General features: G+C 38.4%; 1 protein-coding gene across 1 annotated transcript in view; it reads right to left on the bottom strand.

Moving 5' to 3' along the window:
- Positions 1-12,308: 12,308 nt before the first annotated feature.
- LOC149280541 (ubiquitin carboxyl-terminal hydrolase MINDY-3-like) overlaps positions 12,309-27,621 on the bottom strand; it is a 46,829-nt gene continuing 31,516 nt past the window's right edge. The window contains exons 11-15 of the mRNA XM_089500418.1: positions 25,833-25,905; positions 17,753-17,825; positions 14,506-14,593; positions 14,219-14,290; positions 12,309-12,455 (exon numbers count right to left, since the gene is read on the bottom strand). Of these exons, the coding sequence (XP_089356544.1) occupies positions 12,309-12,455; positions 14,219-14,290; positions 14,506-14,593; positions 17,753-17,825; positions 25,833-25,905 (453 nt within the window). The remainder of the gene's footprint in view (positions 12,456-14,218; positions 14,291-14,505; positions 14,594-17,752; positions 17,826-25,832; positions 25,906-27,621) is intronic.

Raw genomic sequence — 27,621 nt, 5'->3', positions numbered from 1 at the left:
TCAGAGTAAACTGAGATCAAAGAGCTTGTGGCAGGAGGGTGAGAAGTACTGGGCGCGTGATGACATCCCATCTTAACGGAGAACGTATGGATACCAAATCAGAAGAAGCGTTTCCCATTTTGTCTACACAAAAAGCAACAAATTCCTTCATGGTCATTAGGTCCCATGGTAGAACAGTCACAAGGTCATCATTGTTTAAATGATTAAAACACATGCTTCAACAGAGATTGTCACATCTTACTCAAAATATATGTATACGTGACCATATACTCCATGCACGGATTACTGGTTAGCCAGGATCACTCGCTTTGAATGTATCCCAGGGATCCCAAATGGACATACCATTTCACAGCAGATTCATTTCACCCATCTAGCCCATATGTGGCTAAATTCTCTCTCCACTATTTCCACTATTACATCTACATGTCTGAGACTCTAGTTTTAGATTATAACGTATTTTCATACCATTCTTTCTTATTCGAAATATGAATCCCTCCTACTCGTTTAACCCAATTATAAATCCTAATATTTCTATCATATTTTTCTTTCCTTCAAAAGCTATGATTTGGGATCTCTCCGGAATATCTATCGTCTGCTGTAGAGGAATTTCCAGTACAAGCAGAACTAATCTCATAATGTTATTCTGTTGAAAAATGAAGACGTTATGAAATATTTATAAAACATATAACTGGCTGCCCCTGTGTCTGATGGGGTCTCCTAGGTTTTTGTGGAAGGGTAATAGGAGTCAGTTCTTCCCTATCATGGATGTCTGTATCCATTGCACTACACTTCAAAAGGTCTTTCCTGTAAATGGGTTCAGGTCTACTCTGTAACATTCATTGAAGTCAAACACAGGTAGATTATGTATTCAGATATGTCGTAATCCATATAAAATGCACAGCTTTTCCTGCTTAGAGCCACGTCTTTAATACGAAGGGCATGCTTTACTATCATTAGACCAGCGCTGCGTTTGCCTCTGATGTTGCCAATAACTGAATTTCTAAGTAAAGTCTCGCAGGATTCCATCGTAATATTTTTATTTGTATCGGGTAAAAGGTCCAAGCGTGGGATTTGTGGAATAATCTATTTCAGGTGTGATGGCACTTCAAACGCATGGTGCAGTCTTATTCTCTACCCGCCCCAAAAATATTGGAGGAGGGGGGGAAAAAGGACAAAAAGGAAATCTAAAATGCTTTTGACAAATCAGAAGTCCCACGGAGTAGTAAACATCAAAGAATCACATTTGGACCTTCTATCTGGAGAGCAGATGCCCTTCAAGAATGTAAAAGAAAGTGATCTCCAGCTTTTTCCTATATTTTCACATGGTCAGAAAGATTTTACCATATACATTCAATAACGTGGCATAATAAGTAACATTATTATATATTTTTTAACGTACAGGCTATAACTTTATAGTAGTGTTTAAACTATGATCAAGCCCAAAGTAAACCGTATTTAAATGACGTCAATAACAGGCTGATAATCTAACATAAAGATGTTAAAAGTAATATAATGGTCTAATGAACACAGGAAGGGGGGAGGGCATGGCTGTTCCTTTCATCCTGTTAATATATAGCACCCTCTGTGGTGGATAAGTAGATCAACCTGCCAGCAGAAGTGGTTGAGGTTAATAAAGTAAGGGGATTTAAACATGCCTAGGATACGCACAAGAATATCCTTAAAATAAAAAACAAGACCAAAGTCAGAATAAGTCAGCAGGAAACTAGCAGATCATGTGGGCTAAATGGGCTCTTATGTGTCTTCAATTTCTAGTACATATCAGACTATAGCAACTGTGTTGATTACAAGGGATAGCGGCAAAAACTTCTTAATATTAAATTGATCAAGACATAATATGTTTGTTTTGAGACTTATTTTCCACTTAAAATAAATATATTTTACAAATAAAATTGGTTACAACGTAAATAATAAAATGGGTTAAACTGTGATGTCATCATTGAGATTACATACACTCACAGAGGCAGATAGGCTATTCTTGGACTGTTAGGACACATGGGAGAAATATACCGTATTTGCTCGATTATAAGACGACCCTGATTATAAGACGACCCCCCAAAATCTGAATATTAACTTAGGAAAAAAAGAAAAAGCCTGAATATAAGACGACCCTAAAGGAAAAAAGTTTTACCAGTAAATGTTAATTCATGTAAACTATTTTTTTAAATAAAAGCTATGATTGAGAAAAATATTTTTTTTGTTTTTATTTCCTTGTATTTTCCAACCTGTCCCCCAGTTACGCACATCTGCCCCCAGGCTTGCCACACCAATATGGCACTGTGGCCCATGATATGCCTTTTAACCCTCTATATGCCACTGTGCCCCATGGTATGCCTTTTGACCCCCTATGTGCCACTCTGCCTCCAGAAATGCCTTATACCCCTATATCCCATTCTGGCATTTAGGGGGTTAAAATGCATATTATGGGGCAGAGTGGCATATAGGGAGGTATAAGGCATTCCAGGAGGCAGAGTGGCATTAAGGGAGTTAAAAGGCATTGTATAGAGCACTCTGCCTCCAGAAATGCCTTATACCCCTATATGCCACTCTGGCATTTAGGGGGTTAAAAGGCATATTATGGGGCAGAGTGGCATATAGGGAGGTATAAGGCATTTCAGGAGGCAGAGTGCTCTATTAAATGCCCCCTTAACGCCACTCCAGAAATGCCCTATGCCCCCATTTAACACACACACACACACACCCTATACCCCCATTTAACTAACACACACACACACACACACACACTCTCTCCCCCCCCCCTCTCACCCCTCTCTTCCCTCTCTCCCCTCTCAGCCCTCTCTTACCGGTGCTTCCAGCTGGGGCAGCAGGTTGACGTCGCCTTCCGCTGCAGCCGGAAGGAGGTGGAGTTGGCAGGGGGGGTTTGTATGCGTCCGTCGCGTATACTTTCCCCGGCTGTCAGAGATCAGAGTTCCCCGCACCGGTGCGGTTCCGGTGCGGGGAACTCTGATCTCTGACAGTCGGGGAAGGTCTACGCGACGGACGCAGACAACCCCCGCTGCTAGCCACACCTCCTTCCGGCTGCAGCGGACGTTGTCTACGCGAATCGCGTAGACGTCAACCCGCTGCCCCGGCAACACAGCAGGAAGCACCGGTAAGTGTGTATGATGGGGGGGGGGTGAGACAGGAGGATCCAGGTCCCCTGCAGCGGTGCGGGGGATCTGGATCTTAGTCTCCTAATCAGACCTCTATTTGAGGTCTGATTAGAAGACGACCCCGATTAGAAGACGAGGGGTATTTTTCAGAGCATTTGCTCTGAAAAAAACCTCGTCTTATAATCGAGCAAATACGGTAGATCAATTGCTTATAGAACTTCTCTTTTTTCTAATCTTATTTAAATATTTAAGAAGATCATAAAAAAAATACAAGGAACTTTGGCAGCTAAGCAAAATGTTTTTTTGTTTTTCGGCGTGTCTTTAAATCTGTGAAAGCTTTGGATGAGATATGGGATATGTCAATATGTTAACTTTTCTTTTTACTGATGAAGTAGGTAGACACACAGAACTTTAGCAGATGTATCCCTGACTCTGCTGGAAGGAAGTGAAGTTATGATATGGATACGCTTAGAGAATATGTAACAAAAACCTTAAAAAGCAATCAACAAAGAAAACAAAGAGAATCCTCAAATAATCCCCCATCTGCCCATAACACTGCCCAGGTCTCAATTCCTGGCTTCACCTTGGAGATAGGAGACAAGGAATTGTTAGAAATAAAATAGGATCCAAATTATAAAGATTTACTTTAAGAACTCATCTAACAGAACACTTTATTATTCTGATCGTGATGGTGCTGTATAAATCAATAAATAATAATAATAATTGGATCCAATAAAAACAAATGTACATTCTTGAATTCTAGAATGATAGTTGGACTATAACTCTTCAGATGTTAATCTGGATTAGCAAATGGTTTGTGATAGACAATATAGAGTATATTTATCACATATATTGCTACTCCTTACATGGTTTGAGGTCCACAAGTTATGTTGAGGGACTCTATGAAATGATTGACATTTTTTTTTTTTTTTAATATTTACTGTTTGAGAAGAGAAGTGCCTAAACACTATTCATCCAGTTAAAAATGAGTCTCATTAAGTGATTATAAAGTCTTTATACACCAGACCAAATAAATAAAACAACAATAACAAACAAAAAAGCTTTTGTTTTCTCATTTCCAAATGGCAGCGAGCTTCCCGTAAAAAAGCAAACAAAGCATTACCAAAGCTGGACAAACCAAAGAAAATAAACTGAGCCGCGCGTTAATAAAAATCTCTTCTCTCTCTCTCTTCTTACTCGCAACCTTTTTCTCTTTTTCTGTCGGTACCCTACAGTTTCTTTCTTGATGTGAATGGTTGGTGGGGCCCAGACCTCTGTTTTGTTTTAATGCCAAGAATTGTGGGTCGGCATCTGCAGGGGACTGGGACTACCGTGTTTCCCCGATAGTAAGACACCCCCGATTGTAAGACATATCGGGAGTTTCAGAGAGGTCAGCTAATATAAGCCGTACCCCGAAAGTAAGACATATGTCTTACTTTCGGGGAAACACGGGGGGATTTGCCTCCAGTGCCCTCCCCCTCCGACTGAAGAGACAGCGCCGTTTTGATCAGTCTGCCGACAGGTGTCACTGGCTCTGTGTCCTCCCGGAAAAAGGTCAGTGCTGGTCATACAGAGAGAGACCAAGGAGGGGGAGGGGGGTGTGAAGAGATTCTCTGCAGCTCTTATTGTAACCGCAAGATGCAGCTGAGGAGGACTACAAGTCCCAACATACCGGGCTGTGTGGGCTTACAGTTCTCCTCTGCTGGAGCAGCAATAATGTTTTCCGTGGTCCATCCATGTTAATTTTATGGTTAAAACAAAAAATTCGACAATTTTTTCCCAATATAAGACATACCCCGAAAGTAAGACATAGTGGGGCTTTTAGGGATAAAAAGAAAGTAAGACACTGTCTTACTTTCGGGGAAACACGGTAGGTGCTACCGTGTTATACAAAAAGTGTAGTACTCTTGGAGGTTGTAACCAAGAATAATTCTGTTCAAATCCAAATAAAAATAATATACAGTAATTTGCAGTTATTTTTTATTAGTTAACAAAATGCAAAGTGAACAGGAGTAAAATCTAAATCAAATCCGTATTCGGTGTGCCCTCAAAATTGCATCAGTTCCTCTATGTACACTTGCAGAAAGTCAGGGGTTTTGTGGGCATATACTGTAGTTAGGTGTTTGATTAAACAATTATACCAAAGAGGTGCTAATGATCATCATTTAATATGTAGATAGAAACGAAACCATTAACTGAAACAGATACAGCTGAGTAGGAGGAATAAAACTGGGTGAGGAACAGCAAGACGAAGAACAGCAGCAAGACACAAGGTAGTTATACTGCATGAGCAAGGTCTCTCCCAGGCAGAAATTTCAGGGCAGAGAGAGTTGTCAGATGTTCCAGATGTGCAATGCGCGGGGCCGTAGATAAAATGGTCGACCAAGTATAGTTAGTGCAGCTGATGAAAGAAACATAATGATTAATTCCCTTCACAATCTGAAGATCTGAAGATCAGCAGTACCATCAACTCAATATTGGCAGAAAACAGTTGGACCTGGTAAACCCATCTACTGTCTGGAGAAGTCTGGTCCGAAGTGGTCTTCATGGAAGGCTTGCACCAACAATCTATACCTCCAATGTGGAAACAAGGCCAAGAGACTGAACTTTTCATGAAAACACAGGATTGGTGTGCAGAGAATGGCAGAAAGTGCTCTAGATGGATGTGTTTTGAATGTATTTGAAGGCAGTTTGTTTGCTGAAGGGCCGGACACAGTGAAGCATGGTGGAGGTTTCTAGCAAAGTTGGGCTGCATTTCTGCAAATGAAGGTGGAGATTTGGACAGAATTACGTACAGGCAGATACTTATCCATAATGCAATACCATCAGCGAGTTATCTGATTAGCCCAAGTTAATTTTGCAGCAAAAAAATCCCCAAACACTCAGCCAAAGTCATTAAGAACTATCTTCAGAGTACAGAACAAGAAGTCCTAGACGTAATGGTATGGCCCCAGAAAGAGCTGATTAGAGCATTGTTAAGTCTGTCAGGGATAACAAGAAAGAGAGAAGCAACTAAGGTGGTCTAAATCCACAAAGGAACTGTGGTGAGTTCTCTCAGAAAACCTACCTGCCAAAGAATTGATGCTATTTTGAAGGCAAAATATTGATTTTATTTGGATTTTTCTTCTGATCACTCACTTTGCATTTTGTTCAGTGATAAAAATAAAATTAACATTTCTATTTCTGAACGCATGCTCACTTTACAGTATTTTTTCATACCTGCCTAAAACCTTTTTCACAGTACTGTACAGTATATATATATATATATTATGTTCCAATATACTGTATAAGTTTCTTGAAAGTAATGACTTACTGTTCAAATACATCTCCTGCTCACTAAGAAGCATGTGAGCTATACTCCCCACCAGTCACTCAATAGTGGTGCATAAAATGGGGCCATGGAGGGTTTGTGCTAAAGGTATTTATTTAGGTACTTGCTCCCAAACATATGTGATTTTATTTATTACATTAAATGCATTTATTTAAGTACAAAGTATATTAATATGCGTTATCCATTGGAGATGCTGTATGGGACACTGGAGTAAGATTAAATTTGACAATGTTGAAAATTGCCAACATCTTTTAGACACATTAAGACATACTAGTAATGAAGAAGAAGAAGAGGGCCCTGCCATTGCAAGCTTACCTAATTCTATTGAATTCTGTATTATTCATACATACTTTTTGATACAAAATTCCAGATGCAAAGGTTCTAACAAATGCAGTTTTCCTCAATGGAAATGGACCCATTAATCTTTCAGATGCAGATCTAATACGACATTTGTGAGTGTACAGTACATGAGGATGGTCAGTTCCAGTTCTGTCTTGTAGTTGATGGAAGATAAGGAAGGCTTTGACCTGTGAGGTTCATATCAGGTTCATATTTACAGAAAGCGTAATTAAACAGAGAGCACAAGATGGAAACTGAACATTAGCACTTGGCACAGCTATTAAATCATTCAGATAAATACTCTGCAAAGCTCTAGACTAAAACGACAAGGTTTCAGAGCTTCCTCCTTGCAGATAAGAAGCCAGGAAATTGTTGTCTTCTATTGTTAATTTAATTGATGTCCATGAGCCATATTTATAAAGAGCTGATGTTCTAAATGTAGAGTGAAAACCATGGCATCTAGTAGAATTTAACTAGTTATTGTCCCAACAAGGTTGAGGCTTGTGAATTTTATTTAGAAATTGAGTATTTCCTGCTTTTCCAGGACTCCTTGTTCTTCTTTATGCTGAAGATAGTTAATGAAATAGGCAAGGTAGGCAGCAAGGGCAAAGAGCTTTGCGGGGGCAACTCCTCTGTGGTGGATTGTACAGGCAGCTGCCCTTAGTTGGTTGATGCAAGGTGAGCCCCCTGCCGATGACCAATAGAGTGGCTCTTACGGACCTTTAAATCCCAGCGCGATCTTACGGATCCCCGTATTAAGTTTATTAACCCCTGCTATACCACAGAAGTCTGTCTACATTTTAAATTGATAATCGTTAGAACGTGTTTAGTATAATTGTTTAGTCATACACCTAACTATATGCCTACAAAATCCTTATCGTTATGGAAGTGTTCCTAGATTAATTGATAATTCTAGATTTATTACACTTAGCGTTGAAGGCGTAGGTAATGCTAAACACAACACCTGTACTTTATATTCGCCAGTGTATACTCGGTCCCAGATGTATTCATGTAAACAATGGACATGTGGCAATGTCATTCTGCTTTCACTAAATACATTCCGTGTCACAACCTCACCCCTCCTTCCTTTGAAGTGTACACTTTATTTGTATTTCTCTCCTCATTCTTATCTATGTCATCATCTGCTGTCCCAGTTGTCTGTCTGGCTTTTTTGTTGCTTCTTCTAACAAATGCTATTTTGGGTAAAATTAAAAGGTACACCCCAGTATGTATTTTAATGCATATCATAACAGTGTCATTTTAAAATAATGTTTTCTCCCCTTAAAAAGCACAGAGGGGTTCTGCAGAACCCCTCCTATGCATTTGCACTATGTCCCCCAACGCCCCAGCCTAGGCTTGCATTAGGTGTTATGCCGGATACATCTTGTGCTTACCGGTGCACCAACCAGCGCTGACTTGTGTGAGAATACAAGCCTAACAAGAAATCCCTCCCGATGCATGCACAGAAAGTGCTTCCACTGGTTTCAATGGGAGGGTTTTCCTGCCAATAACTTCTTTCTGTAACTTCACCCTGATATTTATTGGTCATATTTCTCATATTACCTGAAAAGACTGCAGATCTAAGGGTCTATTTCTAATACACTACAAATCATTTTCCATTTGAACACTGTAGCCTCATCACTTTGTACCATGATCATCTTAGTAAACCTTATACTCTCTTGACAGTTTCCATGAATAACCAAAATACCGCTACCAAACTGCATTTAGTAGAAAGACAATTTGGCAATTTGTTGGAAAATCTTTCAAAAAATGATTAGCTCCAGTCATACGAAGATCTTGTAATAACCTTTACTTATGTTCCATCTCTTTGTGCAGTGATTTTGAATATTGTAGCTTTACATTTCTATTGATCGATCAATGGGCCACCCAACCCTATTTTATTAATAAATTACAATTTATTCATGTTTCCTTCTTACCGTGTTCCCATTAGGAATCAACAACCTTTACTGTGCATTACAAAGGTTTAGCTGTGTCACACTTCTCGCGCAAGAGTGCACGATTAATTAAATATACTGAAGTCTTATTGCACCAATTTAAATTTGCATTATGCAGGTCCAGTTAAATTGCATTGAAACATATGATGTCCCAACCCAAATTTCACATTTACATTGGTGAAATTAAAAATATTTCCTCAAATTATTTACCAGTGAATAAACAACTCACAAACGCTCTACTGGATGAATGGGCAACAATTCCAACAGGGGGGACCAACTACATATTAATGTCTATGTATTTAGAATGCAATGTCATCAAAGTCCCTGTTTGTGTAATGGTCAGGAGTCCCAAGATGACTTAACCCCTTCGCGACCTTTGCCGGTTCATGACCATCATGACAAGAAGGTCACTAAATGACCTTTGACGGTCCTGAACCGTCAAAAAATTAAATAAGCTTAGAAAGTGATCAACGATCACTTTCTTCGCTTAAACGGCGTTACTGTAATGCCTCGATGTCGAGGCATTCAGTAACGCCGAGATCGGCATCGGGGGCCATGTCTGGCCCCTCCCCGGGGCGTCAACAGCCGCCATACATTGTATGGCGGCAGACGCCCGTTTTAAAAGTGTTTAATCGCGTTGATCGCCTCCTAAACTTAAATGGTGTCGCTGGAATGCCTCGATCAGGAGGCATCCAGCGACACCAAACACTTACCTTTGGATGGGCTGTGACCGCTCCGGAGAGCGGTCACAGCCGCAGCTGCCAGTGATCTTCGCCATCAGCAAGATGGCGGCGGCCCGGGAAAAAAAACTATAAAGAAGAAAGAGTTCGCTAGATGGTCTCCAGACCCTCTAGAGAACTCTGGCTCCACTTGCAGGTTGAATACAGGTACTGCATTCAACCAAGCAAGTCAATGGAACCCAGCTTTCTAATCACTTTTTTTTTTTTTTAAAATGGAAAAAAAAAATGTGCTAACATTTAAAAATAATGATGCAGTGATGTCACTTGATGAACCATCCAGTACCAGCAAAATGTGTAAAAAAATATAAAAAAAAGTATTAAAAAAAATAAAAAAATAAAGTATTATTTTGAGCAAGTGCTAAAATTTCTCAAAAATCTCAACAAAGAGTTAAAATAAAAGCACTTCAAATACCCAAGGGGTGTCTAATATATAAAAAAAAATGGCTGATGGGGTAAATTGGAGTGGCAGAGCTCAAAGATAGGGCATAGGTACAGACTGACCAAAATGGAGAAAAAAGCGCACTTCCCAAATGTGGCATTTTAAATCTCAAACAACCCGACAAACCCATGCATGTCGGGTATCACTGTACTCAGGAGATCTTCCTGAACACACATTGGGGTGTTTGACAGTGACATATACCAGGACCTGTATATCTATAACTAAAGTACAATTTGTGTGAAAAAAAAATATAAAAAAAATTACTATTACAAAGTTTGACAAAGTGTAGTTCTATAATTGGTGCATGGAAAATGGTTAAAATAACAGCATTTGGAATACCCTGGGGTGTCTAGTTTTCAAAAATATATGGTTTGAATGGGTTAAATTGAGTTAACCGGCTTCAAAGATGTTCCAAAGAGGAGATGGAGGCAGACTGACCAGATTTGTTAAAAAAAGATTTGGAAATCATAAAACGCTGCTTGTACTTATTGCCCTATAACTTACAAAAAACAGCAAAAAAACATAAAAACATTGGGTATTTCTAAACTCAGGACAAGTAGTAGAATCTATTTAGCTAGTTTTTTTACTTGCTTTTTAGGCGAGTAAAAGATTTTTCAAATAAAAGTCATAAAATGTGTTTTTTTTCAATTTTTCACCATGTTTTTTTTTTTTTTTTTTATAGTAAATAAGATGATACGATCATATGGTATCTGAAGAAAGCCCATCTTGTCCTGAAAAAAACAATATATAATTTATGTGGGTACACTAAATGGGTGAGGAGAAAATTACAGCTGAACACAAGCACCACAAAAGTGTCAAAACAGCCTTGGTCCCACAGGGTACAATCGAAAAATGAGCCAGGTCCTTAAGGGGTTAAGAGGGGACTGGAAAGCTGAGAAAGGAACGTCCCCATGAATCTGCCATGGCCCCCTCAAACTCAAACCTACCCCCCCATATGTCTCTGGGGAATTACTGTGACACCCACACATCTCAACCGTAAACCATAATCCCTGTGTTTCCAGGCCAGGGTAGTTCCCGTTACATCTAACACGAAGTATTATATACTTAATATGTATATAAATAAGCACATCTGTACCAATGCCTACTTTATATGTTTTATATATTCATATATATATATTTTTCTTCAGGCATCAACATACAGTGGAGCTAATTGGCTCCGACCTATGGATATACAAACTAAAATGGTACGTGAGCCATTTTATATATTCAATGTAATGTTATCTTAAATTCTAAGCACATTATATGCAACGTTCAACATATGACCTGAGAGGAACGCAGGAATCATGGCTCTTGAAAATTACATTGTTATTTCTATTCTTTTGAACCAAAACCAGGAATGATACTAGCTAATTTTTAAATGATCCCTGTTTTTTTTTTTTTTACATTGTCTTTTTTTACAGGAATAAAAAAAAAAAAAAAGACTAAAACAAGGAATGAAAATAGAAACGATTTATACAGCAGATCACAATTCAGAATAAAGTTTGTTTATTTAAGGTTAGCAACTCAATCATAATAAATAATGGTCTGTATAGTAACAGATGTTTCTCATGCGCTTCACACAGTTATAAACATTACAATATACTAGCTTAAGCTGCAGGCTGAGAAGAAGCCGGAGAAAAGGTAGTTGGCAATATGTATGAGAACACTTTAAAAGTCATACAATAGCAGAAAAAAATCCCTCTGCAATACGTAATCTCGTATGCCAGATCCCTTAAGACACTGTAAAATTTAGCAGTTGAAAAGAACACATTTGACATTTAAATCAAAAGTTATATTCGTTCTCAAAGTGCAAGTTGTCGTTATATTTGGCAGCTCTTTAACTGGATGTGTTCATAATGAAATTATTTTCGGGGGGGAGAGAAAAAACTGAATTTTGGTTAACCAGGTGCACTTAAAATCCGAGATGAAATCAGAGGAAGATTTAAAGGGAAAGATAAGCTTTTCACATTTGGTCTGTATACACTTATACATTAAACATACAAGGGGGGGGCTCTCTTTTCGTGTTCCAAAAAAAATGAGTAATCGTTCAGATTATTTAAAAAAAAAAAATATAATGATGTCAAATACCTTGACATCATGTGTCATGCACAGATATAATTATCAAACCTTATGAGATCCTTTATGAAATACGTATTTTAAACTGCACTTTGTCTTTGTAGATACTGGCTGATCATCACCTTAAAGATTACATTTACTAAAACCAATGTCTGCACTGTGAATATAATTTTATTTTAAATGATCTCAATTAATACTCTTTTTACCCCAATATGAGCATAGAAAGTTTCCAGTAAATATTAAATGTTCTTTATAGTTCAATATGTAACCATGGGAGCGGAGTAGAAAACGATGAACTTAGTTTAATGAGGGAGGTTTATCCGTAGACCAGAGCAACTCTACAAATGGCCATTTGGTTTGTAGACAGCTTTTGATAGGCGTATCATCTGACTGTAATCTCGGATCTTCAAAACCCATGACGGCTGTTCCTTCGGTATAAGTGACCTGCCAAAGCAGAAATTGTTATTCATTATTAGAAGCAAGTCTATATAATGGATGATAATGAAAATAAAAGGAGAGTTTAAAAGCTTAAAATAGAAGAATAATAGTATTTCTGTGAAAATCCCCCCCTTTCCTTGTCATCGCATATTGGGCATTAGAAACTGCTATTTGCGTGGTTAGTTTGTCTACAAAGCACTGGTGGGAAGAATGCTTACTATAATTGCAACACATTTATAAAGATAATAACAAACACCCACAAAGATCCAACATATAAAAGCCGGAGAGCACTGCCACAGTCCTCAATAGTCCTTGTAAACATAGTTTTCTGAACGATGAGTGGTTGATCTCCGATCCCATGCACACTCTGGATGAGTCTCTGGATTCCTTAGCATTTTGCCTCCCTTACAATAACACGTTGAGTTTATCTGACATTTAAAAAGGTTTATTTTACCTTGGTCGATACACACAACAAATAAGCATTCATCTACCAAACAAAAGGAGCTACATTTGTAAAATATGACTGTGAAATGCTGTCTTCTGCCGCGATTATGAGACATGATGACTGTGTTCCGATTTAGAAGATGACTTAGAAAGAGAACTATGAAGAGTTATTAAAAATGCATCAAAATGTCCCAGCTGAGCCAGTACTGTCTTTCTTGTTTGTTTTCTGGATACGCAGTCATGGTGATTCATCGCAGCTATTTACAAGTTGAAATGAAAGAAAGCAGGTCTTTAAAATGAAGAGATTAAGGAGTGTGGCAGCCAATAATTTTAGAATTTTTGGATCAGTCTTCATGATAATACATTTCATTCAGTACATTGTGACTACTTGTGCTGCACCAAAGTACTTCCTAACAGAACATTAGTGATGTAGCAATCTACACCCAATCATGTTCTTTATTACTTGTAAAAATGAAGAACGCTGCTGTTCTTAGAATGTTTCATGACATCTATTGACAATGTATACTTAACGAAGAAAGGGAATACATATCACCTATTACAACAACTTTTTCCTGGCCTTCTATTTCAGGTATTCCTTCATAATACTTTATGTGTCTACCACCTCCACTATCCTTCTCCAGGTTCACTGTCATTGGGGGTATATTCACTAAAGGAGAGTTAACAGGAGAGCTTGTAGGTGAGTTGTGTTTCAGCTCCTTGACATTACGAAGGGTCCAACATCAGTAAGCTTCTGCTACAGGGAGAGCTTGACTGGCTCTGGATAATGGACAGTTAAATTACTCTTTTCAACCATTGAATTATGCAAGCCCAGCAAGGCCTCTCAGAATCCATTGTATGCATTATCTGTTTTCCCCAATCCACCAGCTATTTGCCTCACAGGAGATGTGTGTCCATCAAACGCATCTACTTAGCAACGCGCATGAATGGGATACCCATCGCCAGTCAGCTCAATAACTGGCTTGTGCAAGACTTCCAGGGGGTCTAAGAAGGTCCCTGGTGCACATGGAGGCAGTCATCCCACCGCTTGCTTGGCAGTGATTAGCTTCTTCAAGCAGCCAAAACGAACGTGAAACATAGAAGGCAGAGGGGTATACTCTGGAGCTGCAGCATTTTACCAAGTAAATCTTGAATTTTAGGTAAAAAATAATGCATATTAAAGTACATAGAACGTAACCGATTATGTATTCATCGTTGGTGAGGCACTAAATTATCCCCAATTAATTATGTGGCTGCGTTTTATATTTCTGAAACAGTAGACAGCTCTCAGCAAACAAGATTTCTACTAACAAATAGGAAAAGCCTACCTTCTCATTACGATTGGACTGCTTTAATCCATTGTAGTGAAACACACTAAATGATTCCGGAACTTTTGAACCCTAAATAAATGAAGAAAAGCAAACAGGTGTTATAATCATTACTTGTGAACAGTCCTCTAGGAGACATGAGAACCTTTTTTATCATTTTATGTAGTCTACCATTCATTTTTAATTAAATGTCTCTACCAGGTCACTCAGGTAAAACTGAAGGACTCAAACTAGTAACCAATACAGAGAATAATACAATACAATATTTTGGAAGAGATGTAGTATACCTGTTCAGAGAAAAATTCCTGCAGAAACGGGCCCAGTAATATGATCCCCAGTCCTTCTGGGTCTAATTTTGTCTTCATGAGGTTTACACTGGAAAACATTGGAAAGAAAATAATAAGCAGAGAATATTTAACTTTCTGCGTTCCTAGGATATGTGGTGCTCCAGCAGGCGCCTTTGCCAAGAAAATGAATGTAGTTCTATTTTGAGTTTTCACAACACATTCATGCGAATGGTATTCCATTTGCCAAACGCGGATATTTTGAGAGACCTTAATCTTATGATTAAAACCAAAACAGTGATGATCATTTTTGGAGACCGTGCCTTATTAGGAAAACATTTTGTAAAACAGACTATTATGAGAAACCTGCAGATGTAGGGAGCTGTGCTAATATAGACCCATTTTATACAGCAGGCATTAATGAACTGTTGCGTGATCTGTTGAGGAGTTGCTAACAAAGGCAATGATAATTCTTACTGGATTGGATCTGCAGTGTTCCAATGTTTTATTATTTTGCATTATGAACTTTTACTTTGAACACTGACGTCACGCTGTTCTAAATTACTAGTCTTAATGCCTCATTTAGAGATAGTTTCTCCATGCAAGTGTATGAAAACCCAAGTATCAAATTTCCCGTATCCAAGTTAAACGATGAAATTTAACATGTGCACTGCTGCGCACTGTTACCTATAGAGGGGTTTGAATGCCTGAATGAAGGCTGGGCATCATTCCCTGGTAGGTAGAGACTGCAGGATTTGCAAGGATTTCCAATTAGGACTCAGCAGGTTTTCATAGGATCCAATCAGAGGCTAATCAGACAGCTTTGTAACAGACTGTCCAAGCTGTACCAAACCAGGCTGCTTTCTATGGCGCCAAGTCAGTATGGAGCACCTCCAGAAGGTTCTTATCACATGTTCTTCTAGACTGTAAGCTTGTTTGCCCATTGTACATCAGTGGGAAATACAAGTGGGTGACAGCCATTGCCAAACCTGTGGTACAGTGAAGCAGCTTAAGCCATAAAGAAATTAGGGCATCGAACTCCAAGGGTCATATTTACAGAGAACATTATACTGTATGTTTCTATGGTGATTGCTACAGATTAGGTTTTTCTAAACATACATCTGCCGGGGAAATCAGCAAATGGTTGGGTTAAGCAGTTATCTGCTATTAACCATGTCCTAGGGTAGACATTGGATAGCAAGCACCTAAATCACAAAACATGAAGTCCGGCAAAGAAACCGTGAGAAAATATTCATATAAACACTAACAAGGCGATATTTAGAAACCCTAATGGCAGTTCAGATTTGGATTCTTTGTGTCTATTAGAAGCACTGTATTTATACAAACTTAAACACAGTATACAACGCCATGTGTAATTAATCTTAAGGTATTTACGGAGAAATACAGACCTTTCCACATCACCGCTGCATTTTTTTGTTTAATTAACAGCACATTTTCCACTTAAGAAAAACATGTAAAACGTAAAAAACATTCTCGTAAAGATTTGGGCGTCTAAGTCATAATATGTCATTCTTAAATATTGCAGTATTTAAAATGCTGATCACAAAGGTGAAATCAGAGCATTTGTAAATACCAACACATTTTGTATGTAAATATAGGCACAGTAGCAAAATAATTATTGCATTAAAAGGAAAGGAAAACCACTTTAAAAATATAAATAAATGTTATTGTCCTCTAAACTGTGTGGTCTGTTGTGTGGTTAATCTTCCCGATGCCAATGCAGTGGCACTATATATATTTTTACATCTGTGACATACTTGCAATTTTCTGCGATATGTTTAATATGAAGGCCTTCCTTATAATTTTCAATGCCAAAAGGAAAAGAAATAAACACCAGATAGTGAACGTGGAAATAAAATATTAAAAAGGTACTTCCTCACTGTACTGCCGCAGCCCGCAATAACACTCCTCTTAGTGTTCAACCACAAGCAGGCGCGCATGTACATATGTGGAAAGAAAAAATAAACGAAGATAGTGCAAATAATGTGGGATTCAAAGTGCTATGTGTGCGTGTAGTGTATGCACTCACAAAATTATAGATGAAGAGCCTTGATCATCTATAATTTTGTGAGTGCATACACTACACGCACACATAGCACTTTGAATCCCACATTATTTGCACTATCTTCGTTTATTTTTTCTTTCCACATATGTACATGCGCGCCTACTTTTGGGTTGCTTATAATTTTCAATAAAGGTAAAATAAGCAAAAACACAAGAAATCCCTATGCTTCTGGATTCCACGCACTAGTATATAGCGAGCCTGAACATACTCTCACTGCAGAAATAAGTCTGCAAGTCATGTGGGTATATACACAATAACCTAACCAACTAACATATTCCTATCAAAATGTCGTGTGATCAAAAATGCCATATTCCTACTAAAAGCAGTCACAGGAAAACAGGATACCCCATAGCACTTCTGAGTGAAAGGGATTATGATTTTAAGCAGAGGTGCAAAGTATGGGCCTCGTACACGTTTGAGAGGAGTAAATCGCAAGGATCCTTTGTTGGTCTATTGATATACAGTAAGAATGTGTGACATGAGGTTCTTACACCTATGATATTTCTGATATATTTTAAAATGTTATTGTGGATTGATTTATAGGAATGAGACCACCGGGAAGATGAAGGACAGTTTCCAAACACAATGCCACCATTAGAGCGAATAAGAAAGTGCTCACCAATCCATTGGAGGCAAGCGAGACAAAACATTTCATGTGTCACTTTTTCCATTTACTGACTTAATGCCAACGTGGTAGTGTGGGAGTGGGTGCGCGTGACATGACAGTCCAACAGGAATCCCTTTGGGCTTGGCAAGCAGGTTTTTTAGGAGAAAGCACCTGAAACTTTTTTACATTATCACTACAGCTTAGAATCTTAACAGTCCAGGAGTTGGGATAATGGAAAAACAGGTTTGTGTTTATTTCCGCACAGTGACGAGTGTCCCAGTTTGTTTAGGGATGTCCTACTCGTTGGCTGTCCTTTCCAGCTTCTGTAATAACGTTCTATGTGCATTCACAATGCATGTATATCAAAAGGATAAGAGCGTAGTTTATTCTTCATGTTCGTCCACACTGATGAGTAAGATGAATTCCAGAACTGAGCAAAGAAGAATCGCTCAGAGCCCGAGGTCCCGCTTGGCTCACTTATGTCTACTTGTACAGCTTTATTAACATCCAGCACCCATGAATGTTCGGTATAATAATTAAACATACTATATACTTACTACTCTGGTTCTGATACAAGGTCCAAAGCTTTCATGACATCTTCTAATAGTGCATCAGGGATGAAGCCATTGTCTGTTTAAAAAAGAAAAAAGAATGATGAAACACACTGAAATATATATGGCGGAATCACATTATACATCAAATATTTTAAAGCTACAGAAACCCGCACAAGCCAAACATTTAACAAGCTTCATAATATCATGAATTAGATGGCGGTTTCTCTCTCCCATAACTTTTTTTTAATGTATAGACCAACACACCATGCATCACACGATATAATGGTACAAGTGTTATAAATAATAATAAAAAAATATAACACATATAAAACAAAAAATAGAAACCCCCCCCCATAAAATCCCTGTCCCTTTATATACTTTTATGTATGTAGTTGTACATGTATGCAGATTGCACACACAGATGATTTAGGTGAAAGTAAGCAACATTTAACAGGGTGGGCAAACAAGATTTAATGCCAAACACATTATATGGCAATCTAGGAAAGCAAATACACTTTTTTTTTGGACAACTTCCATCACCCTAAATATCAGTCTAGCTGAAGGTGATGGGATTTGTGGCTCAATAAGTGGGGGCACTTAGTACGGCACAATATGTTATACCCTCCATAATAACGGCTGGGATCAGACCATTTTGCTGTTGCTCCAGACAAATTATTCAAGTATAGATCAGCTGCAGGCAGTTTTCATGGCATGGTATCAAGCAGACATACAGAGGTGTTTAAACCTGATTTTTACAACCTTACATGTCATTGCACAGGGCTTTTGATGAGGGGGCTCTACTACACTCTTGTTTGGTGCGAGGCAGTCCCCTGCATTGAACGCCATTGCAGTGGACTTCTTTTAAATCCTCTTTCACTCAATGTATCAATGCAGTTATAAAGGGCTTAACTTGTTTGCATTGTTAGGATTTCTGATTATGTCATAAGCGGTCCAAATGACTACTAAGTCCTAGTCCGTCCTAGCTATTCTGGATAAGATAATGATATTCTGTTATCAGGAACATAACCCATTATTAGAGGGAGATAGACGATGCAGGTACAAACGTATTAAAACACGATCTGTTTCAGTTTTATTCTTCTCATATTTTCCTTCTCTAGTTTCTTTGTTTGACCAGCGGGAAGAATTAAGGGGCTGGTTATGATCATATGTTGTATGCCTGTCAATTAGAAGTGCTTGTGAACTGGAATCATGTAAACACTGGGGGGGGGGGGGGGGACGATATGCATTGTAACGCTCTCATTCCTCCTCAAACGCTACAATTCAATCCCCCATCAGTGACAAATTATAGGCCTTGTCAGAAGACGAGCTCATTGGAACCCGAAACGTTAATGAAGCATTGTTACAATGTGAGTGTTGCCAGATGTTATGACTACGGCCGAGTGCTACCCAGAATTTGCATTACAGCGCGGTACATTCTGCAGATGCTCATACAGAAGCCTATATAGTATTACTAGCCGCTCCAGATTTCAAAATGCCATTCCAGCTTTAAATTTCCTACAGATGTTTGTTACCTTGGAGGTTTTGACGTTTCATATACACTAACGATAATTTAACAAACGATGCATTTTCCATGTACATTAACCCTCAAACAATCTCAAGTTATTTCACCGCCCTGGGAACGATACGGCCGCATTCACCTCTCATGTTGCAGTTTGACGATACGTTGGTCCCGAGGTGGTTTAAGTAAAAAGAGCAAATGACCCAACAAGAAAAAAACTCTAACCTCCAACTCAATGCCTTACTAATGGCAGACAATGGTCATCTCAGCTTCTTCAGTTCACTATCGTTTTCATTAACGATAAGCGGACAAGCTAACTAGGAAACTGACTGTTGTCCATCTACCTCAAGCGCAGTAAAACAAGGCTTATCCCCTTATCCCAGCGGAGCATCATTACTGAATAGCTTTTCCAGCCAAGTACCAAAAATACTAGTGTTTTCTCAAATAAAAACATTAAAAGCCACTGGTTTCCTACCATATTCCTTTAAGATGAGATTTTAAAGGCACCTTTTTCAAAAATAGCCCTTTAATTTACAAAAATGTGTTAACAATGTGCAGATCTTGAAAAAGAACCAAGTCCACCCTGCTTTCTCATAAATTCTCTGAAGTATTGAATGAGTAGCTTTTTATAAGACAACGTGAAGAAATCGTGACATGTCTTAAGAATATGTTTAGCATCATCTTCACAGCTTTTAGCCTTTTACCATCAGTAAACGTATCACAGAGACCTCTTCTGCGCATGGGATTTTGATGCTGTATGCCTATGTATGCGCACAGGGGCTTTGTGCAGCCAATGCATTTTTACCGAGCAGCGGAGTTTGGGTTTTAACCCTGTTTCTGGCCCATGCCATACCTCACCTAATGTCTTATTCCAGAAAAACTCCAACTTTAGGCATAGGATACTTACACATCCCTGATCTATAAATAATACATACATAAATAATACGGTACATATACATATACCGTGGTTATGGTTGGTCACTTGAATGTAACGTAAATTCTTTGCATCTGCTTTTTAATCTGTATGAATATGCGGCATAGAGTAGTAAGGGATTGTGTTTAAGAGTTTTACTCTCTCAGTATAGCGTTGGACACCCATTATGTTCACATTATCGGAGTGTTTAATTATAAGTTAATACATATTTAGACAAAGGAAAGTGTTTAAACATATTTCCCAAAGGATTGATGGCTTTCTTCATCCCTACTATGCAATTTATTTGTGAACGGCATACAGTGTACTCTCACGAACGCTCCAGAACGGATAGGTATAAAGTAACAGCCCTTGCTGCTCAGGGCTAGTAATGAATTCCAAACAGCTCTGGGTTACACATTAGATTATAAACAAAGATGGTTCCCCACCGAGGAGACAATAATAACCGCAGTAATCCAATTCTTCCGTTTCATTCTGTATTTCCTTTATGAGTCGTCACCTTGAAGCCAACACATATATATTATCTGGAAAACATTAATGGGAATATAGATTGTGTACAGTCTTCAGTTATTCAGGAGTGACAGAGTTGGACATTTGACCATACAATGATTGCCGATTTTGGCCGATAATATTAACCTGGTGGGAAATGGACGGGGGAGTGGAAGTGACCAAATCCGGTACCCCCTGCCTGGAGAAAGATAAAAATAAGCCAGAGGTACAGGGAAGACGTTCGGGGTAAAACCTGGAGAACCCCCAGGTATGCACATGAGAGATAAAAGTGAGGTTTATAAATATTAAGTATAATATATATTTAAGTACTGCTATAACTTAGCCCAGACACCTGCTTTACCAGGAAACCTCTGGATTTCGCTATTTGTTTTTCCCCCTGCAGCTTTGGGACAATTAAGCAAATTAAGTAAATTTGACAATGAGAGTTCACAAACGTCTTATAGAATAATTAGTGAGGTTCCATTTATTGATTTTGTAGTAAACAATCTGAAAACAGTAGGACACCTTGTGATTTCTTACTATTTTTACTATGTTTACACCAATTTGTTATAACACTTATGAGGAGTGTTGTTCTGCGGGAGCAGCAAGATTTGTAGGGTACTGTAATTTATTTTATATTCATTTTTTTAAGACCTACCCACTCGTGAAGGTGTTTCTTTTCCGTTCTATATAGTCAATGAAAGACAGCTCCCTATGATGCTCAGCAGTGAGAGGTTTATCTGTGAAATAGAAACCGATAGCCGAGTTCTTTCCCTCCAGCTTTACCTTATTTCCCCCACAATTGCTTGTAGTTATTTTTAAACCAGCTGCAATAATAACTGCTAAGGGATGTAATGAGAGGCAAATGAGGTGTTTAATACAGCAGACATAACAGATCATAACACAAAGTGGGTTCATGGCCCTGTCCAAAGGACAAGAATGGCACAGCATGCTTCACATAACAATCCGTGTTAGAGGAAACCATGTTAATTACTTTATTATATACACACACAAAAAAATCAATTATGAATCTAGTAAGAAACTAGCAAATCAACGCCATTCTATTTTTCCAATTAACTACTTGGATACCTTCTTTAGAACCAATATGAAAATACAACATAATCTTCCAGCACATTGGAGGTCATGGCTAACCCAATATCTAAGTGGATAATATCCACTTTGTAGTAGATACGTGTAAATTACTAGCTACTTTCATTGCGAGGATAACACAAGATTCAAACCTTCAGATTGCTGGAGGTCACAGCATGTTCAGATCTCTTTTACACAATTACATTCCAATTATATTACAGGGTAGATGCCTTTAAAAAGAGTGAGCGCATCCTCAAAGATGGTGTGAGGCATTCATTAGGAAACTAAAGACTGGCTTTACTTTCCCCTTTAAAGTCAGCTATTTAAATAACACAATTATTGGCCATTGTGGTCGAGGGAAGTCCTTTGGTTACTCTTCAGGTCATTGACGTACCCTACGTGACCTACCCTGTCCAACATCTCCGTCGACTCCAATATTAATCACACTGCAGAAAAATCATTTGTAGTATTTCACATAACATTGATTTTCCTTAGTCAATGGTTCTCATATATATATAATGTATCATATGGCCAAGCACAACGATATAAGATAAGCAAACTGCAAACAAAAACTTTTTAAGTTCTCTACATAACATATCAACTGTAAATGGATATATATTCTCTAAATGTACTGAATTTGCAAACAATCTGCAGTAACGTTTAAGAAATCAGCGGAGTCAAGTAAGGATCACGGCACTACTTGATCAAGTTTCTTCTCCCAATTAAAAAAACAAAAAGTAATTCATGGAGCAGCTGTGTTGCCGCACACGGCCATTTCCCTCCTAGCTACAGTGATAAAAATCAAATATTTTCCATTGTTCCTGGGATTGTTTCAAAGCTCGGTATTCACTCGCTAAACCAACTTTTCTCCATAATATTCATTTGCATGGCAATTTTAAACATTCTGTAGAAACAGATTAGTTGCCCAAATAAGACAATAATGTCTGCAGTGCGGTACTTTTGCGGGCAGTAGGGATCGTGGAGCAGTTGGGGAGGTCCTTTGATCTCCTTCTTTAAAGCACTGGCACTTTCATAAATATACCCACTTGCATTGTATTTTTGTGTGCGAGATCCTTGCTTCCTCGGTTATCCTCTGACTGGCCCAGGGAGCTGTAAAACAAATAACGGTCTATGTTGTTGCCCTCCAGCCCTGCTCACTACCTCTTTGCCCTTCCTTGCATCTAAACAAAACTCCAGCACAGATACCCTGATTTGGACACTTGAAATGTTGTGAGTGTGACTCTGTATGAAGAGCTGCCCTTTACTCACTCAAACAGATGTAAATCTCCTGATTTTCAATGTATCAGAGAAATAAGGGCGTTGAACAGTTTTTTTTATTAAGTACCAAAACTGGCCAGATTTGTAACTAGAAGCCCAGAAGCAATTTTTAATGTTTTATTTATATCATTCAAACAAATGAAAGATAAACGAGGGGGGAGTAAACACAGTAAAAAAGTATTCATAAGAATAATGTAATCAGAACCAAACTTGTGTTGTCTGCGATATAAATCTTTTATTTTAAATCACATTCAATATCTGTCATGTTACATTTCGAGGTTGGAATAAATAAATTCGGTGTCATTTTTAATGGTGTTTAAGGTAAAAACTTGCCTTTTTTTTTTTTTTAGAGAGATAAATTAAACTAAGTGTTTTAGAGGACAATTTTCTTTTCCTATCCAAAGGATAAAGGGACACGCCAGCCACCATATGCACTTGAAAGTATATGCCTGCGTGGTCCCTTTAAATATTGAAGTCCGTTTTACAAATGCACGGGGGGGATTCTGCAGAACCCCCCATATACATATGCCCTTTTCCTCCCCCCATGCTAAATGCAGCGCAGGAGATCTGCTCGGCTAAACACACAGGCCTACAGGTGAAATACAGTGTGGATCGGTGAACAATGCGATGGGGGGGCTCTTCAGATCCCAGAGCGCATGCGTAGAAAGTGCCGTCACTTATTTCATTTGGAGCACTTTCCTGTCACCGACACGAAGGAGGAGTATCATTTTTATTTAAGATCAAGTACCAGTAACTTAACCCCTTGGCTGCTAAGCCATTTCCCACCCTGGTGCTAAACTGGTTTTCGGCATTTTGGTGCATCTCACGTTTAAACGCGTTTAGAAGTACATTTCTTTGGAATAAACTATACAAACCATATATTGTTTTTTTCAAGCACACCCAGCAGATTCCAAATATACCATTTTTATATGTGTATGTCTCATTAGGTTTGCATAATAAAGCCAAAAATGGGAAAAAAGTGTAATTTTTCACCTCTGACTCAATAAAAACTAGTTCGTAATGTTATTTTTCTAAACTAATATCAAAAGCTGTGTTGCTAAATATTTGTAGTAGGTAACCGGTCTAAAATAAACAGAAATTGAGAACAGTAGACTGTGTTTTTCTAATATTTTATTGCTAAAAGTTAAATTTATTAGACTATCACAAAAGACATCTTTAAATTTAATGCGTGGTTGCCGTCAATTAAACAGCTCTAGCTGCCCGGGATGTTAAAATATGCCAACAAAACTATATATTTTTAGAAACTACACCCCCAGCTGCAGCAAATGGGGTCTTATTTGTATTTGTATCACAAATCTGACGTGCACAAAAAATAAGTGAATATCACACTTTTAAAAATAAAAATTAAATTAAATGCGACAAGTTCATTTGTGTCTTGCGCACTCCAGTCTTGTGCTACGAATACATGCTGCCCCTCATTTGATGCGCCAAGGGGTGTAGTTTCTGAAAATATATACTTTATGTACCATAATTTAACTTTCCAGCTGTCTAGAGCTGCCTAATTGCAGGCATCACCCCTAAATGTTTTAAGACAATTTTTTAACAAGATTCTCCAACCTGCCATATCTGAAGTTAAAGTGGTCTAGACATCTGGGAAGTTAAATTAGGGTACATAAAGTACGCATTTCAAGAAACTACACCCCTTGGCGCTTCAAATGAGGGGTTACACGTATTTCTAGGACAAAAGTTGAGTGCACAAATAACGATGGAATATGTCGCTTTGGCTAGAAAATATGTTTCTTGCACACTCCAGGTTTGTACTAGAAACACATGCAGCCCCTCATTTGAGAAAAAACAAAAAATTAAAAATTAAAAAAAAATAATCACTTTTACAGCAAAAATAAGTTTTGCAGTAAAGATCCAAGGCGCTCCAGGGATGAGATGGTTACTCACGTACCACACAGGCGAAATGGCTGATTTTAATAATATTTGCAGTTCAACAGGATTTCAAAAATTGCCTTCCTCTACCATTGGCTAAATTTAACCCCATGATCAAAGGGATCATGGGGTTAAAATTTAGTATCGGCCATTTTTAAAAAGGGAACGTGACTTTTCATAGCTATTTGACCACTGTGGTAACATTGGCTACCACAGTGATCACTTAGCTAGAATACTTAGTTTTTTTTTTTGTTTTTTTTTTTTAAGTTAAACTAGTTTATGTTTAGATAATTTAATTTGGGGGTCTCTAGGCAATTTTGATCTTTATTTATCTGCCTTTAGAGACCCCCAAATCATTTTTTTTTGTACATTTTTATTTTTTTAACTTAATATTTTTTATTCTTTTTTCACAAGCATTATACCGTTGGAAAGGTGAGGCGATTACCTTTCCAACGGTATATGTTGGGGGTCTGTAGCTGCTTAGATGCCTGAGATACAGGCATCTAAGCAGCATGCCCCCATACCTTTTTTACTGACAATTGTCAATAAAGTTGCGCGGTGACGTCACCGGCCGGTCCCAGTGATGCCCTTCAATGAGGGGCAGATCGCCGGGGTAGGTGGTGATGGGGGTCCACAGACCTCCATCAAGGTAGGGTAGTGCTAGCGACGGCACCTAACTGGGGTTAAAGCGGTTGATTTATATAGCACCACCATACGCCACAGCTCGGAACAGCAGGTAAAAAGGACATAATGAAGGATGCATCACAAAACAATCCAGACGTAACCGAAACAAAAGGCAAGGAAGCCTCTGCTTAAATAAGCTTGCACTCTATAAGGAGGAGGTATTAAGGAGGTACAAATTTAAAAGAAATTCTCACCTTCTGGGTCGTACGTTTGGAAAATTCTTTTTGCTTGTTCAGAAGGAGATTCAGGGGCAACCAGGGTCATCTCCTGCAAGAAAAGGTTATTTAGATACTGAGATAATGTCATCTTTTACTCAAGTGGCAAGATGTTCTTGTGCACATCAAGATCAATGACGAGTCACCTTCTCAGCACCTTGTGCCATGGAACTTGGTGTGTATTTAAATTTTATGCTAAACAATACAGCAATATGGTCTGAAAGGAGCAGATTCATATGATGTATAGACCATCACAGGAGTTGCAATCACTATAATGTTGCTATACACAATCAATTTCTGTATATAGAACTATATTTCTTTCAGTTACGTGCAGTAATGCAGTCATATTCCAAAGTATTAAAGTATAACGTGCATAAACATGTGACCCCGCTTACAATCTAAATATAAAAATGAGTCTTGGGCAGTAGTGTACTTTGTTTAGTTAATAACAGAAGACGTAAAAGCAGCAGATTCATTTACAACGGCTCATCTCACATTTCTACTTTATCTACCTATACTGTTTTCTGTTTTGTATGTAAAAATGGGGAGTATCTATACTTGCATGCTATAGTGCACACTAAAGTCCAAGACTGATTGGAGGAGTTTGTCCTGCAAGAGCTGAGCTGGCCCTGTGCAATGCATAAATCAATTATCACTGATTTAACCATGATTGAATGGCCAGCCAAGCTATTCCTGTAGCAGAGGCTCACCTTCCAAATGTGACATCTAGGAGTTTAAACCACAGCTTTCCGGCAAACTCGCTTTACTGAACAGACCCAACTGTGTTATCTACAAGTCACTTACAGTAGATGACCTTTTACCGATTAAAACATTAAAATTTTTCATCATCTACTAACCATGCACTCTGGTAAGGATGCCCTTTTTAAAGTATTTTTTGTAGAAAAAAGGGAAAGCTTGAACTAAAGCATTACTACCCTTGTTATCATATGCCACAGTGTTGATGAGTATTCAGCTGTATATCTCTTCGGGGTGGCAGCGTTGATCTGAGACCAGAGGCATTTGCGTATCATTTCCAACCGTTTTAAGACTCTATAAAAACAGTAAAATAACTTGCCGATCCCATGAGCAATTCATTACAATGCAAGCAGGGTTCCGCTGTGTTCTAAAGTCATCCCTATAATTGCTTAAAACTCCCAAGAGACAGCTACATTATTACAGACTGTCACTTGGGGAGCTGTCAGATCCGGAGTCTTCCTGTGGATATGCTCAAGATCACTCAAGACGCAGCTCAACACAGTTCTCAAAGCTGCCAACAGACAGAATTTATAAAGGCTCTCCTGTGAATCAGCCATTTATTTCTGCCACTAAAACGCGGCCCATTCGTGGTATTCAGTTTCTTTACACCAGCTTTATAATTGCTGGTTTGGAAGAAATCCCAAGATTTATATATTTGCAAGGTTTGTAAGATTTCAAGAGTCAACATGACAATAAGGGTTCATCCGTTGTGCCGTAGAAACAGCAAAATGTAACAAAGTAATTTACTATAGATGGAGAAGCGTTTGTTTAAACAAAGATTCAAAGTCATGAAACAAAACCGTAGGATTCATAGAAATGTACTTTGTATATGAAAGATTAAGAAATAAATGGGTAACGGGGACTAGGAGAGGCGGGACCCAAGAAAATGTTATCTAGAACTGTCTATATGTCTAGATTAAATTTTTTTTTCCCAAAAGATGTACACAAGTTGTATCTTTGGGACATTTCTCCTGCGAGAAGGGCTCAGTCTTAGTAAATCCACACTTAACAA

This window comes from Sceloporus occidentalis, unplaced genomic scaffold, assembly GCF_023333645.1.
Source record: "Sceloporus occidentalis isolate IW3139 unplaced genomic scaffold, rSceOcc1.0.p SCAF_154, whole genome shotgun sequence".
Classification (NCBI taxonomy): Eukaryota; Metazoa; Chordata; class Lepidosauria; order Squamata; family Phrynosomatidae; genus Sceloporus; species Sceloporus occidentalis.
The sequence above is the reverse complement of the archived record's forward strand: the minus strand, read 5'-3'. Positions and strand labels throughout refer to the sequence as shown.